This window comes from Anolis sagrei, chromosome 2, assembly GCF_037176765.1.
Source record: "Anolis sagrei isolate rAnoSag1 chromosome 2, rAnoSag1.mat, whole genome shotgun sequence".
Classification (NCBI taxonomy): Eukaryota; Metazoa; Chordata; class Lepidosauria; order Squamata; family Dactyloidae; genus Anolis; species Anolis sagrei.
Genome location: NC_090022.1, coordinates 16,242,391 through 16,261,455, shown reverse-complemented (window position 1 = coordinate 16,261,455; position 19,065 = coordinate 16,242,391). Strand labels below are relative to the sequence as shown.

Below are 19,065 nucleotides of genomic sequence, written 5' to 3'. Positions count from 1 at the left end.
CTGTTTTCTGTGTAGATATAGAATCACAGAGTTGGAAGAAACCCCAAGAGCCACCCAAGCCAACCCACTTCTGCCATGCAGGAAAACATTATCAAAGCCCTGCCGACAGATGGTCATCCAGCCTCTGTTGGAGCAAGTAAGAAATCAGTTAGTGTGTGTTAACTGTAAAATGCAAGGCACTAAGCTGATTGATTTGGCCATGCTCGGGGAGCTAGCTGAGCCTGGGAATTTTGGTAACAGTTTCATTTTCAGGCTTGAGCTGTTCAGGTGCTTGCAGAGAGGGAGAGAGAGAGAGAGAGAGAGAGAGAGAGAGGATCCTTCTTTCATGAGCCACACAGACACCGAAAGACCATTTATCTCTCTCTTAAAAGGATATTATTTATTAGATAAAGATAAAGGTTTTCCCCTGACATTAAGTCCAGTCGTCTCCGACTCTGGGAGGTGGTGCTCATCTCCATTTCTAAGCCAAAGAGCCAGCTTTGTCCGTAGACACCTCCAAGGTCATGTGGCCGGGATGACTGCATGGAGCGCTGTTATTAATATTAATATTATTATTAATATTATTTATTAATATTGTTTGTTTATTAATATTATTTATTATGTGAGTAAATCAAATGATCTCATGATTGTAAATATGTTGTTCCACGTTACGAAGAGTAGACTACTTGGCATTTTTTTTCCTCTGGTGAGACAGTGTGTGGACTGATAAAACGTCAACTACGCATGGTTTTCATTACGCCAACAGTCTCTGCATAAAAGCCTCCAGAGAAGGAGACTCTACCATGTTCCAAGGCAGCATAACCTTCTGCTGAACAGCTCATATCTTCAATATGTTATTCCTAACACTTTTTTGTCTTTTCTCCCAAGGCTACAGTTACGCTTCCGGACGGAGCACCAGCTCTCCGCCTCCCAGTTCATTTCTCAACCCAGATAACGGGAGCCCGGGTTCCAGATGATGCCAATACCAACATCAAGAGTAACGACCGTGGGATCGTCAAGCACATAATCAACACTCCTTCCAAAGCAACCTCCATCACTGTCACGGTATATGTTTTGTGGTCCTGGAACGAGAAGGGACAGAACCATACCAAGAGGAGGGAGGAAAGGGTAACTGGAGGAAAGAAAAGAGGGACTTAGAATGAGAAACTGGGACAATGCCATACCCAAAAGTCTGAGCGACTCCTTTAAAATTACTTATTAACTTACTTCGGTGATTCCTCATAGTCTGAGGATGATGGTCCTCCAAGTGTAGTGTCCTGGCAGTGGGTCCATAAGTGACTGTGGAGCCCTATTCTTGATCTGCATCTTCTCCCACAGTGTGGGCATCGATTCCAAGTGGAAGGTGGTCCCAGTCGGGGTTGGCTTGACGCACCTTCCTCTTGGCATGTTTCTCTCTTTTGCCCTCCATTCGTGCCTCTTCAAATTCTACAGCACTGCTAGTCACAGCTGACCAGCTGGAGAGTTCAAGTGCCAGGGCTTCCTAGTTCTCAGTGTCTATGCCAGAGTTTTTAAGGTTGCCTTTGAGCCCATCTTTAAATCTCTTTTCCTGCCCACCAACATTCAATTTTTCGTTCTTAAGTTCGGAGTAGAGCAACTGCTTTGGGAGACAGTGGTCGGGCATCCGGACACCGTGGCCGGTCCAGCAGAGTTGATGACAGAGGACCATCGCTTCAATGCTGGTGGGACAATGGCATACTCAAAAGTCTGAGCAACTCCTTAAAATTATAGAAAGAATGATTGGTTTGATGCAGAAATTAGGAAATTATTGTTGAGATTCGTAACAGTGACAGCTCCAAGCCACCTTCATAAAACCAATTTAGATTACAAAACTGTGGTCTTTCAGGATTGTTGTTCATATTCCCCATGGATACAAGGTCTTCTTGCAGTCAATTCTGGATGAGGCCTGTGTGTGTATAACAATGTCTGTGCATTTTTGTTTCACGTACAGCTAACAGCAGGGGGGGAATCTCCAGCAGAAGTCACTGTGACAGCCAAAGCCATGCATTCCCAAAATGGGAATTACTTGACCATTATAAGCCCAAACCACGAAGTAGTGAGCCCAGGAGACGCCTTCAACCTAGGGCTGAAATATGTTGGATCATCTGCCTTCTCCAACTTCTATTATATGGTGAGTCCATGGTACCAAATAGCTGAGACTATCGAAGGGAAGGAGGGAGGGGAGGGACGTCATCCAAAAATGACTCTTTGAAACATATATGCCGAGTACTCCTCACTGAAATGGCTTTCTTATGCACAGATTTTGAACAAAGGGGACATCGTATCTGTAAACCAAGCGCCCAAACTCTCCTATACCTCCGTCCCCATTCACATCACACCCAGCCTGATGCCGGCATTTCGCTTTGTGGCCTTCTACCGTCTTGGAGATGAGGTTGTGGCCAACTCCATCTGGGTGGATGTCGAGGACCACTGCGAGGGAAAAGTGAGTCGTACTTGAAATGAGCTGAATTTCATGACCTGGCCTTCAATGGAGGGCTCCTTTTCCTGGAAGCAGCAAACACTGAGCAGTTCTGTAGAATTACAACTAATGGCATTTTACATAAGTCAAAAGTTATATGAAGCCAAGCATCAAACTAGATGGTAGTAGATATTTTTAGATAGAAATATATAGTAGTTCCCCAAAGATTTGAAAGGAGTCCCTGGTGGCGCAGTGGGTTAAACCACTGAGCTGCTAAACTTGTTGACCAAATGGTGGCAGCTTCGAATCCGGGAAGCGGCGTGAGCTTCCACTGTCAGCCCCAGCTTCTACCAACTTAGCAGTTCGAAAACATGCAAATATGAGTAGATCAATAGGTACCGCTCTGGCAGGAAGGTAACGCCGCTCCATGCAGTCATGCTGGTCACATGAACTCGGAGGTGTGTACAGACAACGCTGGCTCTTCGGCTTAGAAATGGAGATGAGCACCAACCCCCAGAGTCAGACACAACTGGACTTAATGTCAGGGGAAAACCTTACCTAAAGATTTGAAATATATGTTTTTTCACAGTGTGTGGGTTCGCCCAACTACCTATGTAGTTAATTTTTTATTGTGACTGGACATTGAAAGATAAACACAGGCTTAATTCAGAAGTCTGATTTCCAAGATACATACCGAATTTCAGGACCCTCGGTGGCACAGTGGGTTAAACTGCTGAGCTGCTGAACTTGCTGACTGAAAGGTCAGTGGTTCGAATCCGGGGAGCAGAGTGAGCTCTCACTGTTAACCCCAGCTTCTGCCAACCTAGCAGTTCAAAAACATGCAAATGTGAGTAGATCAATAGGTACCACTCCGGCAGGAAGGTAAAGGCGCTCCATGCAGTCATGCCGGCCACATGACCTAGGTGGTGTCTACGGACAACGCCGGTTCTTCGGCTTAGAAATGGAGATAAGCACCATCCCCCAGAGTCAGACACAACTAGACAAGGAGTACCATTTACCTTTCCCTTTACTATATTTCATTGATACTAAGATGTCATCTGTTGTAGAACATGCACTAATTTCAGTACTACCAAAAGAAAAAAAGCTTTACCTAAATATATGAAAAGCACCCACAATTCTAAGACACACCCTGGTTTTTGGAGATGCTTATATGGAGAAAAAAGTGTGTCTTAGAGTAAAAAAATACAGTATCCCCAAGGAAATTTTGTGAGGCAAAACACATTGAGTTAATCACAAGAAACATGCATTCCCCTTAATATCCAGTTTGACCCTAACATGACAGGAAAACCATTCTTTTTCTGTTCTGGCTTATTACAGATTTTCTACCACATTGTACTTTGATTCTGGATTTTTTTTTAAAGCTTTGTGTATGTTGTACTTTTTTATTTTTCTTCTGCTACTTTTATTTGAGTTTTATATCCTGCTGTCTTTAGTCATTGTTTTATTGTTGAACTTTATAGACTGTAAACCGCCCCCCCCCCCCCCCCAATAACATTGGTTAGTGGACACTTTAAAAGTGCAATAAAGAAGTCAATAAATATCCCTGACTGGAGATTGAAGGCAAAATGGAAAGTGGCTGGAAGACAAGGGAGAGTGAAGTGTGTCACTTAGTGGAAGATAAGACATTGCAAAAAACACTGGAACAGCGGTTCTCAACCTGGGGGTCGCGACTCCCAGAGGGGTCGCTTGGCCATTTAGGAGGGGTCGCGAGGCCCTCTTCTTTGGCCCCGCCCCCTTCGCTTCCTCAAAATGGCACCAGGTGAGAAGCTCCCCATGATCATCTGGCTCCCGCTGTTTGCCAGGCCTCAGTAGGTGGGAGCCGGGTGACAGGCTCTTTGGCAGTCTAGGCTGTGTGGCACTGCCTCAGTTGCCTGGTTCCTGCTGCCTGCTAGGCGTCGGAGTCGGAAGCGCAAAGCTAAGCCGCATGGTGCAGTTGGAGGCAGGCAATCGAGGCTGCGCCATGTGGTCTGGTATAAACGCAGCCTAGCCTCACGGGGAACCTCTTGCCTGGCTCCCGCCTCCTGCGTCCTGGCAGATTGATCAAAGGAATAGGATAAAAATAGTGTGAAGTTGTTTTTATGTATTAGTACAGTGGTTCTCAACCTTCCTAATGCCACGACCCCTTAACACACTTCCCCATGTTATGGTGACCCTAATTTATTTATTTATTTATTTATTTATTTATTTATTTATTTATTTATTTACTGCGCTTATATAACGCAATTCTCAGCCCAGGGGCGACTCATTGCGGTGTAACCATAAAATTAATTTCATTGCTACTTCATAACTGTCATTTTTGCTGCTGTTATGAATCGTAATGGAAATATCTGATATGCAGGATGTATTTTCATTCACTGGACCAAATTTGGCACAAATACTCAATACACCCAAATTTGAATACTGGTGAGACTGGGGGAGAGTATTGATTTTATCCTGTGGGAGTTGTAGTTGCTGGGATTTATAGTACACCTACAATCAAAGCGCATTCTGAACTCCACCAATGATGGAATTAATTCAAACTTGGCACTCAGAACTCCCATGACCAACAGAAAATACTGGAAGGGTTTGGTGGGCATTGATCTTGAGTTTGGGAGTTGTAGGTCATCCACATCAAGAGAGCACTGTGGATTCAAACAATGATGGATCTAGACCAAACTTGGCACAAATTCTCAATATGCCCAAATCTAAACACTAGTGGGGTTTGGGTAAAAAAGACCTTGACATTTGGGAGTTGTAATTGCTGGGATTTATAGTTCACCTACAATCAAAGAGCATTCTGAACCCTACCAATGATTGAATTGGGCCAAACTTCCCACACAGAACCTCCAAGACCAATAGAAAATATTGTGTTTTCTGGTAGTCTTTGGTGACTCCTCTGACACCCCCTAATGACCCCTCCAGGGATCCCGAACCCCAGGTTGAGAAACACTGTATTAGTAGAAAAGTCCTTTTGGGGGAAAAGGAAAAGATTGAGTGAAACTCATGTTGAAATGTTGTTCTGTAAGCAGCAAGCATTTGATGTTATGTAACCACTACGCTTATACCTTAAGAAGGATACAAATAAACTAAGTAACTGTTTCATCTTCAAACAAACTCTCTCTCTCCATGTATCACTTCCAGCTTGAGGAGTCTTAAAAGGAAGAAGAAGAAGAAAACAATCCTTTGCTCCTTAGTGTCATATTTTGCTCAGACTGTCAGCCTGTCCCCTTCCTGACCATTTTCCATTTCTGGTTAGATAAGCAAATAAGAGGTCCCTTCAGCTAGGCCACGAGACCAGAGAGTGCCTCCCAATCCCCTTCTCCTCACAGAGGGGAAATATCCTTTGTGGAGAGTGATTAAAGTGTCCAAACAGTTACCCAATTCTTAAGTGGCCTGATCCTCCGAGGCTTAAGAAAATGGGCCATCAAGCTATTGTCTATATTGTGAAATGCTTGAGAGTCCATTCAACAAAATGCAGACTCAGGGCAGATTGTGGAACCTGAGTCAGGAAGTGCTGGCCAGAATTCATAAAAAGGTCACCTTGCCTCATTTTTTATACATACACTAGCCGTCCCCTGCCACGCGTTGCTGTGGCCCACATGGGGGTTCTGTGTGGGAGGTTTGGCCCAGTTCTATCATTGGGGGGGGGGGGTTCAGAATGCTCTGTGATTGTAGGTGAACTATAAATCCCAGCAACTACAACTCCCAAATGTCAAGATTCTATTTTCCCCAAACTCCACCAGTGTTCACATTTGGGCATATTGAGTATTTGTGTAGAGTCTGGTCCATATCCATCATTGTTTGAATCTACAGTGATCTCTGGATGTAGATGAACTACAACTGCCCACCAAACCCTTCTAGTGTTTTCTGTTGGTCATGGGAGAACTGTGTGCCAAGTTTAGTTCAATTCTATCGTTGGTGGGGTTCAGAATGCTCTTTGATTGTAGGTGAACTATAAATCCCAAGAACTACAACTCCCAAATGACAATATCAAAAACATTTGAGTAAAGGACATACATTGGATTGTTAGGTGTATGCTGTCCAAATTTGGTGTCAATTCCCCCAGTGGTTTTTGAGTTCTGTTAATCCCACAAACGAACATTACATTTTTATTTATATAGATATATGAAATTATTGGGGACATGGGGCATATACAGGGGTTGATAAAAGGATAAGAGGGCATGCATCATTGGAAAGAGATGGGTCCTTGTTGTGGTTGTTAGTCCTTCTACAGATTGACCAAAACTTAACTCTTCCAGCCTGGTGTCCTTGGCAAAACGATGAATTCCTTGATTATGAACTATCATTTGTGGGGGGGGGGGGGGGGGTCACCTCTGACTACACATAGATTTTTTTTTTGCAGTGCTCTAACTCTGTGAAAGGGCTATTTCTGCCATGATAGGGCAGCATGATAAAATGTCTCTGAGTACCATTAATTCTGCCTGTTTCCTTTCAGCTGGAGCTCCGCATATCAGAACCTAGAAGTGAGTGGCAGCCTCAGGGCCGTGTCCCACTCATCATAAGCACTGACACACGATCTGTCGTGTCTCTTTCTGCCACCGATTCAGCCATTTATGCTCTCAGCCGGAAGAACCGCCTCACCCAGAGCAAGGTATTTCAGACTCCCACCTTTCTCACTCTTTGCTTCTTCCTTTTCTCATCTTTGCATGTTCATTTCCAGTCCGTAATCCCATAACAAGCCTTACTATTGTGGTTGGTGTGGCATCCTACTGCTGCCCTGTCATAAACACAGACCAAAAGCCTTGGTTATTTATTTATCATGTCAGAAGTAAATTGAGAATACAATTATAATGTATAAAAATCCACAAACAAAGTTAAAAACTTGGCATTATGCTAAATGTTCTTTGACCAGAAGCTGGCCACTTGGAGTGCCCCTGGTGTCACTGTAAGAAAGTCCTGCGTTGTGCATGGGGAAGGGCTCAGACTGTATTGTAGTAGGAGGTCTGTGGTTTGCACATCTCCAGACTCGCATGTTGTGGACTCCGCTTTGTAGCTCCATTTCTCAAGGTTGGCTCTGCATCTTGTAGTGCCAGAGCACTGCCTGTTGAGCGCCTTCCAAGTCACCCAGTCTTCTGTGTGCCCAGGGGGGAGTTTCTCATCTGGTATCAGCCACTGATTGGCGTTCTGGGTTTTTATTTGCCACATTTGGACTCTCGCTTGCTGAGGTGTTCCTGAAAGTATCTCTGTAGATCTTAGTAAGCTGTTCCTTGATTTAAGCCATCGGCATGCTGGCTGATATCCGAACAGAGGATGGTTTGGAGATATCAAACCCTTGGTGCCTTGTTGTGATACCCATTTCTTGGAAGAGCTTTTATTTTTCTTTGAAGGAAGAAGGAGAGATAGTGACTCTGGTTGACTTCTGCTGTCAGCTGCCGATAAAGACACACTGGGGAATCGAGAGATTCCCAGAGAGGTGTTCTCTCTTGAAATATCTAACACAGGGGTCCTCAAACTTTTTAAATAGAGGGCCAGGTCACAGTCCCTCAAACTGTTGGAGGGTCGGATTATAATTTGAAAAAAAAATGAATTAATTCCTATGCACACTGCACATATCTTATTTGTCGTGCAAAAAGCACTGTAAAACAATATAATAATTAAAGTGCAAAACAATTTCAACAGATATAAACTTATTAGTATTTCAATATGAAGTGTAGGCCTGCTTTTGGATGATGAGATAGGATTGTTGTTGTTGTTGTTGTTGTTGTTGTTGTTGTGTGCTTTCAAGTCATTTCCGACTTAGGTTGATCCTGAGTGAGGGCCGGGTAAATGACCTTGGAGGGCCGTATCCGCCCCCGGGGCCTTAGTTTGAGGACCCCTGATCTAACAGGACCAGAGGAAGTTCACCATAGAGTCACACTGTAGGACCTAAAGACTATGAATAATCAAAATTCAAAATTGCAACTGTGGATGGACGACTGTACATAAAACAATTTATTATTGTCATCATTAGTATTATTGTAAAAATAAAAACATTTGCTTACACTTCTAATAAAACACAACAAAAGAAAATAAAAACTCCAAACAGTACCTCTAAGCACTACATATCTAACACTAAACTAAACAGATACATATTAAATACACAGTTCTGATTGTAGTCAATAAGCTCACTCTTCCTCCTCTACTGTAATACCAAAAAAACCAAAACTTAATATTTGATGTAATCTTTTACTTAAAGTATTATTTCCACCTGTAGTCAAACCCTATTTATTTGTAAGAAAAGCCTAGAGGTTCTGCCCACCATTTTAATCTCATGTTACACTATGTAACATAATTTTTGTTCCTGGGTTATTAATGTCATTTTGTAATTGCTTCTATCATGAAAATATGGAAAAGGTTTATTAAATTGCAAAATCTTTGTTTCTGCAGGACATCCTGCAGCACATTTTGCTATAATTTTTCAATGAATATCTCATAGAGTCTCAACCAATTCAACTTAGTTTGAGTCAACTAGCTCATTGTGGTTCAGCTGGTTGGGAGTCAGCTGCATTAAAATCACTACTGACCAAGAGGTCATGAGTTCAAAGCCAGTCCAAGTTGGAGTGAGTTTCCGGCCTTTTGTCTAGCTTGCTGTCAACCTTTGCAGCCCGAAAGACAGTTGCATCTGTCAAGTAGGAAATTTAGGTACCGCTTATGCGAGGAGGCTAATTTAACTATTTACGATGCCATAAAAATCTCCAGCAACGTGCAAAAGAATGAGGAAGTACTCCATCGGTGTCACAAGTGGATGGTGAAGCAACAGCTCCCCTGGTGGCCGGAATTCAAAATTCAAAATATCCTCATGAAGCTTAAATAGCCTCTGTGTCTCTGTCTATGTATGTTGTGTGTCTATGGCATTGAATGTTTGCCATGTATATGTGCATTGTGATCCGCCCTGAGGCCCCTGCAGGGTGAGAAGGGCAGAATATAAATGTTGTAAATAAACCACAAAATCAAAGTTTCTGGAGTACAACAACTACTTTCAAAGTAGAATAAATATGTTCCTGACAATAATGACAGATACGTCTCTAAAGCCAAGATCTTCACCATAAGTTATTGATCCTGGTCTTTCAATCTATCTCTGTCATCTCTATCATTCAGCTTGTATCAACATCTCCCAATCTTATTTTTCATTCTTTTTCCCCTCCTGCAAACAGGTTTTCAAGACCATGGGAAGTTATGATCTCGGCTGCACTGCCGGGAGCGGAGAAAATGCGCTTGGTGTTTTTGCAGATGCTGGGCTCTCCCTCCGTATTGGTGACTTCCAGACTCCCCTCCGGAAAGGTGAGTCACCACTTGGAGCATGAGAAGACTCCTTGGCTTTATGTGGCCCAAAAGTTATTGAGTGGCCCTTGTGTCATTACTTAAATTCTGGAATCTGAGTGGTCTGGTGCAAAGGACTGGGATTGAGAGGAACTGCTGGCTCCAGATGATGATTCTCTACCTACACTGTAGAATCAATGTAGTTTGACTCCACATTAACTGCCATGGCTCAGTACTATGGAATCCTGGGTGTTGCAGTTTGATGAAGCATCTTTGGCAGAGACTAATGAGTTTGTAAAACTAGAATTCCCAGGATTCCACAGCATTGAGCCATGACAGTTCAAGTGGTGCTAGACTACATTAAATCACAATGTAGATGCACTCTCAGTTTGGTCATTTGGTTGTTGTGAGTTTTCCAGTCTATATGGCCATGTTCCAGAAGCATTCTCTCCTGACATTTCACCCACATCTATGGCAGGTACCCTCAGAGGTTGAGGAGTCTGTTGGAAACTAGGCAAGTGAGAATGGGAGAAAGAACTCTTTGTCTGTTGGAGACAAGTGTGAATGTTGCAATTGGCCAGCTTGATTAGCATTTAGTAGCCTCCCAGCTTCAAAGCCTTGCTGCTTCCTGCCTGGGGCAATCCTTTATTGGGAGGTGTTATCTGGCCCTTTTAATTGCTTTAAACGGGCAGGGTTATTTTTAATGTATATGTGTTATTGTGATAACTTTTATGCTTATGTTGTTAATTTGATGTTTATGTTGTTTACTCTGTATGCTTTGGTGATGTTACTTGGAAACCACCCTGATTCCCCTCGAGGAGATAGAGTGGTACATAAATAAAGTTGATTATTATTATTATTATTATTATTATTATTATTATTATTAGGTTCTTGTGGGTTTTTTCAGGCTATAGAGCCATGTTCTAGAGGCATTTCTCCTGACGTTTCGCCTGCATCTATGGCAAGCATCCTCAGAGGTAGTGAGGTCTGTTGGAATTAGGACAATGGGTTTATATATCTGTGGAATGGCTGGGGTGGGGCAAGGAGCTCTTCTCTGCTGCAGCTAGGTGTGAATGTTTCAACTGATCACCTTCATTAGTGTTTGAAGGCCTGCCTGATCCTGGGAAAATCTCTTGCTGGGAGGTGTTAATCTGTGTCTGGTTGTTTCCTCTCTGTTGTTTTGCTGTAGTAATTTTAGAGTGTTTTAATACTGGTAGCCAGATTTTGTTCATTTTCATGGTCTCTTCCTTTCTGTTGAAATTGTCCACATGCTTGCGGATTTCAATGGCTTCTCTGTGTAGTCTGACATGGTGGTTGTTGGAAACAACCAGGCACAGATTAACACCTCCCAGCAAGAGATTTTTCCCAGGCTCAGGCAGGCCTTCAAATGCTAATGAAGGTGATCAGTTGAAACATTCACACCTAGCTGCAGCAGGGAAGAGCTCCTTGCCCCACCCCAGCCATTCCACAGATATATAAATCCATTGTCCTAATTCCAACAGACCTCACTACCTCTGAGGATGCTTGCCATAGATGCAGGCGAAACGTCAGGAGAAATGTCTCTAGAACATGGCTCTATAGCCCGAAAAAAACCCACAAGAACCTAGTGATTCCAGCCATGAAAGCCTTCGACAATACATTATTATTATTATTATTATTATTATTATTATTATTATTATTGGAATTGACTCCTTCCAAGAAAGGATTCCCCCCCAGGCAGCAACACAGTGATTCACTCCATGAAGACCTTCGATAACACGGTTTGCTCAATATTCAAGAATTCTGATATCTGAGGTTCAAAACATCTAGAAGACCAAAGTCTGATAATTATTCATAAACTCAGAAGATCACTAGTATTTGATAATATACATCCTTTTAGAATAGCTATTTGATAACGGAACATATATCCTTTCAGATCGGTTATTGACACCTGCTACTGTCCCAGTCATGTCAAGCAAAACTTTTTTTGGATTCTTCCTTCTAGAGTATTGCTAACACAAATTCTACTCTCTTCCTTTTATGTCCATTCAGCACATGGATGCACTGAGAATGTTTCCCGGAAGAAACGTTCATTGCCACTCCAGATTGCATTCCAGAAGACGGGTGAGTGCCGGGAAGGATTTTTTTTATTCCTAAACTGTATTTCTAAATGTTCAACTGATATTTTAAGTTATAGTCTATAACCACTGCCAAACCTGCTCCAAAGGTCTCTTGTGCTAGGCCACTGCTTCTTCTATAAGGTCAGGGAAAAGAAGGAAGAATGGCACACTTCCTCAGTTCCTTTTTACCAGGTAGGAGGACTAGCAATTCCTCACCTTTGAGTACCACAGCTTGGGGATGATTGGATACAAATACTGTGCGACTTGTAACTATTTTGGTTTTTCCACAATTGAGGCATAAGTTAGTTACAGTATAGTTGTAATTTGTGTGTCAGTATCAGTGCCTAAACTGAGTGGTTTTGAGTATTTGTATAGTTATATGAGGAGTTTGAACTTACTTATTTATGTAACATTCCTATGACTTAGAAAAGCAAAGGAATTTGCAAGAGTATTCAACTAAGAAGAAAGGAAATGTTCAAAATCACAATCATAAACAGATACATGGTGGTGGGGGGACATATAACTGACACATACCTTGAAGCTAGTTATTTGGTGCAGGACTTTTTTGGTCTAGAGAAGTCTGAACTCTCATGATAGAATTCCTTGGATATTGCTGGAGTTTTGTGTATGTGTGTGTGTGTGTAAAATAATACCAACTATATGCTGATCTGTTTTAATGAACCTAATCAATTCCTAATGCCGTGTAATTTTTGCACAGTTATAGTTTTATGCTCTGCTAGAAAGGCTATAATTGCAATCTTATGTGCTCAGAGCCAACAACCAGGAGTTATGGTTACATGCAGCACCAGACCCTGAGATCATCCTCTTAAATGACAAACATGCTCTGACTCCATTCTGTGCTGATCACATAGACCTCAGATAAGGATTACCGCATATGCATTAGATATTGCTGATGTGCACTTTGTTGTTCTTTGTGCAACTCTGAAGTTCTATAAAATACTGATGTTGTGGACTGAAAGCAGTTATGGGACTTGGTAGATCCTTTGGCTAAAGTCATTGTTTATTATCTGTTTGCCTTCCCATTCAGTTTGAGGTCTTATTCTAGCTCTCTGTCTCATTTGGGAGATACAAAATGGAAGAAGTAAACATGGAAGCTACAACAATCGGTTATGTTGGGTAGGGCTGAAATATCAGCCCAACCCAACATTACCAATAGTTGTTGCTTCTGTGTTTACTTCTTCCATTTCTCTGCAAGACTATTCTTGGTGGGTTCTCAAATCTGGATAAAGGCTCTTTTGAAGATTTGTTCAAAAAACTGAGTTATAATTTGCTGAGGTTATCCTATGGTTTGAAGGACAAATGTGCTCCACCCTGAAGAGCTCTTAATCCAGTTTCAAAGCTCAAGAAAGCATCTTTCGTCCCAAGGAAGTTGTCAGGAGGTAGGCAATAAGTCAACGTCCTGTATTGGTCAATATTTGTAGAATATAGTATCTGCAGGGGATCTCTTCCAAACAAGACCACCACCACCCCATGGATAAAAACAAATGCTATATTTTGGCTCTACTTAGTCCAGAAGCATACCGTGAAATCACACTGAAGAACCTAAAGAGACCCATAAACAAATGCTTTTCATGTAAGTTGCTTTGAATTTCCTTGTGGAGAGAAAAAGCAGGATATAAATAAACATAATAATGATAATGATAATAAATAGACACTTCTGGAGATTGTGTGTGAGGCTATGGATGTTATCTCTCGGAGTGCTGCCAAGTGAAATAGTAAATCCACAGATAAGGGGGGTCCTACTGTATATTCTGAATTGCTTTTCCAGTTCTCTCCAGAGCTGTCTTCAACATTCTCTCTCCTCGCCTCCTTCCAATACAAAATAGGCTAAGAGAACGCAGAAGGAAAGAGTGTGGCTCTCTTTGACTCTTTTCCACATGCTTCTCTCCCTCCCACACCTGCAGTTTCCAAGTACACAGATCCCAAAGATCAAAAGTGCTGTCGGGGTGGAATGGAACTGCTGCGCCAAGCGAGGACGTGTGAGGACCGGGCAAAACGGATCCGAGGAGAGAATGCTGGGCAGTGTCGCAAAGTCTTCCTTGACTGCTGCAAGCATGCCTCCAAGCTACGGCGCCAATCCTGGGGATCTCATCACCTTGGACGAGGTGAGTACTTGTATCCTTGACCCAGGAGAGTAGTCCTTCCAATTTCCAGGGTAGAGTTTAGCTAGGGCTTGTCAAATCCAAGAAAAGGTATGGTATGTGGCAAGTGGGTAAAAGGTGGGTATCTCTGTGGTCTCTCACTGTGCCATATCTCTGAAATTTCTTTTCAAGATCTGTATATTTGCCTGCTTGTTTATAGGATAGCTGAAGTTGTGTTGGATCCAAACCTCTTTCAGCCTTAGTTTAACATTGTGGTGGCATTCTAGCCCTATTTCTGTCCTGGAAGAAGGTAGAATCTGAGATCCCGGTGCCAGCTGATCTCTGAGACTGATCAACAGAAAACAAATATCTAGGCCAGAGCTTCTCCTGTTTAATGAGCTCCATTGGCTGCCGTTCATCTTCTGGTCACAATTCAAGGTGCAGGTTATTACCTACAAAGCCCTGAACGGTTTGGGACCCACCTACCTTTGTGACTGCATCTCCTACCATAAACCTGCACAATCTCTGTGATCCTCTGGAGAGGCCCTCTTCTCGCCCCTTCCTCTATATCAGCTCGACTTGTGGGTATGAGGGAGAAGGCCTTCTCTGTGGTGGCCCCCCACTTTTGGAACTCGCTACCTGGGGGGATCAGGCTTCAATACCCACAATTCCTAGCAACTGGTAAGCTAGCTGGGATTTCTGGCAGCTGAAGTCCAAGACACCTGGGGAAGCACAGTTTGAGAAACACTGATCTAGGGGTAGGGACAGTTCAGTCTAGCTAGTCCTAACTGGCCAAGGTGCCTAAGAGCTAATTGAGGTGGACACTAAATGAGCTGAAGCTTTGTGGTATCCAGAACCAGCCAGCCTGTGACTGTTGACATTATTTAGGACTAACCTTGCCCAGGCTGGTTCCATCAGTGTGACTGTGTACTCTATGATTCTAAGTCTTAAAGAAAGAATGGGATTCCAAAATGTAATAATAAAATCAACATTTTTATGTAGTCCTGGAAGATGAGGACGAGGATTTCTTTGACGATGAGTATATTCAAGTCCGAAGTTACTTCCCTGAAAACTGGCTCTGGAAAACATTTGCTGTTGACAAGACACACACGTGAGTAGGCCAGTACTCCTTCTCAAGGCTAGTTCCATTGTTGAGAGTGGTGTTCTCTCAAGTAAAAAAAATTAGCAATTTCTTACTTCATTGTTTTTTGTTTACATGTGGTCCTGTGCCCCTAATCACAGCAAACATGGAGGGCTGAATGTATACATTTGAATCAGCCATACATACTGACTTAGACCCATGTCTCAGAGTTGTTCCAGTAAGGATAAAATGGGGTGAAAGGATGATACAACTCTGTGTCTCATCTTGAATGCATTTTAGAAAAGGAAGTCTATACAAATAACTAACTAACCAATATCACATTTCATTGATTCTAAGATGCCATCAATTGTAAGATGCACACTCATAGTACCACAAACAGAAAAAGCTATACCTATATAAATAAGAATGTAATGTTCGTTTGTGGGATTAACATAACTAAAAAACGACTTGATGAATTGCCGCCAAATTTGGCCATAAGACACCTACTAACCCAAGGAGTGACCATCACACAAAAAATTAAATTTGTCATTTGGGAGTTGTAGTTGCTGGGATTTATAATTAACCTACAATCAGAGAGCATTCTAAACTCCATCGATGGAATTGAACCCAATGTGGCACACAGGTCTCCCATGACCAACATAAAACACTCAAAGTGTTTGGGGGGCATTGACTTTGAGTTTGGGAGTTGTAGTTTACCAGAGAGCACTGTGGACTCAAACAATGATGGATCTGGACCAAACTTGGCATGAATAGTCAATATGCCCAAATATGAACACAGATGGGTTTTGGGGAAATAGACCTTGGCATTTGGGAGTTGTAGTTACTGGGATTTATAGTTCACCTACAATCAAAGAGCATTCTGAACCCCGCCAACGAAAGAATTGGGGCAAACTTCCCAACAAGTGACCATCACTCATAAAAACACTGAAAAACACAGCAGAAGAGACTTAAAAAGCCAAAAAGCAAAAATTACATTACAATGAATGCTCAAAGCCACATACATATATATACACAAGCACACATATACACATACTACTTAAAATCTACTTAAAATCCTATTGTAACTGGATTCATAAGCAAAGTACCTGTATGCTGTATACATGAAGTTTTGTGAGTAAACAAACTGTTACTTTTAAAGAAGACTTTATTTTGTATTTTGAGAGCATGTTTTAAAGGCAAATATATTTTAAGGGAGAGTAGATCTTTTTGGGGCAGCTAAAGGAAGACTTCTGAAACTCTGCTGAATATAATTTTTTGTTCATTGGCATGTCTTTGTCCCTGGCAGTTCAAAGACATACCTAGGTACATCAGTTTAACAGCTAAGAGACCTAGTTGCTTTGCATGGATGCTGGTGAACACCACTTTTCAAAAAGTTGTGACTTCTAACAAGGCCATGCCTTTAGAGTGACCAGTGGTTTTTCAAAAAGCTTACGAATCCCATTTCCCAAATGGTTGTGGAGATTCACATTTTCCAAAACTTACAGTTAAAGTGATATGGAACTGATGGAACTGTACAGTGGATGTCAATTTTAAGCTAAATTTTGGTTACCATGCCCTTGAATGTGAGTGGATGGAGACATCATTTTTAAAAAAATGTTTGATGTGGTTCTATTCATTCCATCTCATTTTTCTTGCCTTCTCTGGATAATAATGTTCTCTAACTACATCCTACAGGGAACAACTAAATCTCCCCGATTCCATCACAACCTGGGAGATACAGGCAGTCAGCATGTCTTCTGAAACAGGTAAGCAGGTAGTTGCTATATTTCTCCATGTCCAGGAACTGACTCAGAAGAAACCTTTTGAAATTATCCTAATCTAGACAACCATCTTCTCTTATGACGAATACCTCTGGTATCCTACAATCTGTTCATAACTGTCAATATCTGTCATATCTGTCAAATGACCATATGAGCTGGAGATAATGGGAGTTGGGGTCCATACATTGCCAGGGGACACAGGTTCCACAACCTTCAACACATTTGTGCAAGATTATTGTTACATAGTGTGTGTGTGTAGTGCTCCTATGTTCTTTACCATCTGCAAGAAAAGACCTATCCAGAAGGCCTATCCAGTCAATAGGCTAAATCATTGAATCTGCTGACCTAAAGGTCGGCAGTTTGAATCTGCTGGTTGGGGTGAGCTCCCACTGTTAGCCCTAGCTCCTGCCAGCCTAGCAATGTGAAAACATGCAAATGTGAGTAGATCAATAGGTACTGCTTTGGCAGGAAGATAATAAAGGCGCCTATAGAGCCATGCCGGCAAAGTTTTGCTTTCTGATGGAAATACTTGATTCTAGAACTACACTCTAGAATCAATGGAATTTGATCCAACTTTAAATGCTATGGCCCAATGCTATAGAATCCTGGGAATTATAGTTTTACAAGGCCTTTTGCTTTCTCTACCAAGAGTATTGGATCCTTGTCAAACTACAAATTTTAATATTCCAAAACGAAGTGTGTCAAACTGCAGTCATCCTACAGTGTAAATGCACTCATTCGCTGTTGTGTTGTGCTTTTTTTATTGTTTTAATAATTTTCATATTTTGCTAATGCACTTTTTTCATTTGAATGTGCTTATTAGTCGTTCTTATTATAACACTAAAACACGTGAGGGTGCTCCTGCTAACTGTCCCGATACTCTCCCTCTTCCATCTCCTTGCACTAATTATTTTTTGTTCCCAAACTCTCAGGAATCTGTATCTCAGAACCCCTTCAAATCAGAGTCTTCCAGAATTTCCACATCTCTCTAAGGCTCCCGTACTCGGTGAAACGGTTTGAGCAGATTGAGCTTCGCCCAGTTCTGTACAACTACAACTCTCAGCAAGTCAATGTAAGTACAGACTACACTATGGATTATCCCTTTTGGCTGTCCTTTTCTTGCCTGAATCTTCAGGGAAACTGTTTAAGAGCACTTTGCTTCAAGAGCAGGCATGGGCAAACTTTGGCTCTCCAAGTGCTATGGACTTCAACTCCCACAATTCCTAACAGCTGGTAGGCTGTTAGGAATTGTGGGAGTTGAAGTCCAAAACACCTGGAGGGTTTTTTGCCAATGCCTGATCAAGTCTTACTACTCACTTTCTTTCTCCCTGCTTTTCTCCCTCTGCTTAGGCCTTGGTTTATCTGGAGCCGGCCGAGGGCATCTGCTCTCCGGCCACGGTGGGCCCTGAGCGCAAGCAACGAGTGGTGGTCCCTGGGAACTCTGCTGTCCCTGTGCCCTTCGTTTTGGTGCCCATGGGAGCAAGTGATATCCCCATCACTGTGGTTGCCCTCGGTGGCTTTGGGGCAGGAGACAAAGTTTCCAAGAAACTACGAGTTGAGGTAAGACTCTTTTCCCCAGCAGCTTTTGGAGAATGACCATATATCCCATTTCTGTCTGATTCGTCTACAGTATCGTCCTCATCATGCACTTTCCCCCTTATGAGCTCCTACCTCACAAATACGCTTATTCCACTATTATCTCATCCAGGGTTTTATCATTTTGACTTGTGCATTTGACCTGCCCATTGCGTTTGATTTTTATTATGTTATTTTGCACTGTATTGTCGAAGGCTTTCATGGCTGGAATCACTTGGTTGTTGTAGGTTTTTTTGGGCTATATGGCCATGGTCTAGAGGCATTCTCTCCTGACGTTTTGCCTGCATCTATGGCAAGCATCCTCAGAGGTAGTAAGGATTTTGCACTGTTTATTTTATCTAGTTGTTTTATGTATTCTATTGTGATGTAATTTTTCATTGTTTTTGTATTTTATTTTGCTGTATTGTATTTCTGGGCTTGGCTTCATGTTAGCCACCCCAAATGCCCTTTGGGGAGATGGTGGTGGGGAATAAATAAAGTTTATTATTAGTTTATTATTATTTCTCCTAAGCATGGGAATTTCAATCAGTTTTGAAACTTATTGCATGACTTATAGAATCATAGAGTTGGAAGAGACCTCGTGGGCCAACCAGTCCAACCCCATTCTGCCAAGAAGCACTAAAATTGCATTCAAAGCACCCCCAACAAATGGCCATCCAGCCTCTGTTTTAAAGCCTTCAAAGAAGGAGCCTCCACCACACGCCGGGGCACAGAGTTCCATGGCTGAACA

The 19,065-nt window shown here is 42.2% G+C and overlaps 1 protein-coding gene across 1 annotated transcript in view; it reads left to right on the top strand.

The window, feature by feature from the left end:
- LOC132765950 (complement C4-B-like) overlaps positions 1–19,065 on the top strand; it is an 85,785-nt gene that overhangs the window by 28,273 nt on the left and 38,447 nt on the right. The window contains exons 11-21 of the mRNA XM_060760258.2: positions 868–1,044; positions 1,949–2,128; positions 2,258–2,440; positions 6,873–7,028; positions 9,571–9,697; positions 11,708–11,779; positions 13,701–13,901; positions 14,880–14,988; positions 16,654–16,724; positions 17,672–17,811; positions 18,090–18,299. Of these exons, the coding sequence (XP_060616241.2) occupies positions 868–1,044; positions 1,949–2,128; positions 2,258–2,440; positions 6,873–7,028; positions 9,571–9,697; positions 11,708–11,779; positions 13,701–13,901; positions 14,880–14,988; positions 16,654–16,724; positions 17,672–17,811; positions 18,090–18,299 (1,626 nt within the window). The remainder of the gene's footprint in view (positions 1–867; positions 1,045–1,948; positions 2,129–2,257; positions 2,441–6,872; positions 7,029–9,570; positions 9,698–11,707; positions 11,780–13,700; positions 13,902–14,879; positions 14,989–16,653; positions 16,725–17,671; positions 17,812–18,089; positions 18,300–19,065) is intronic.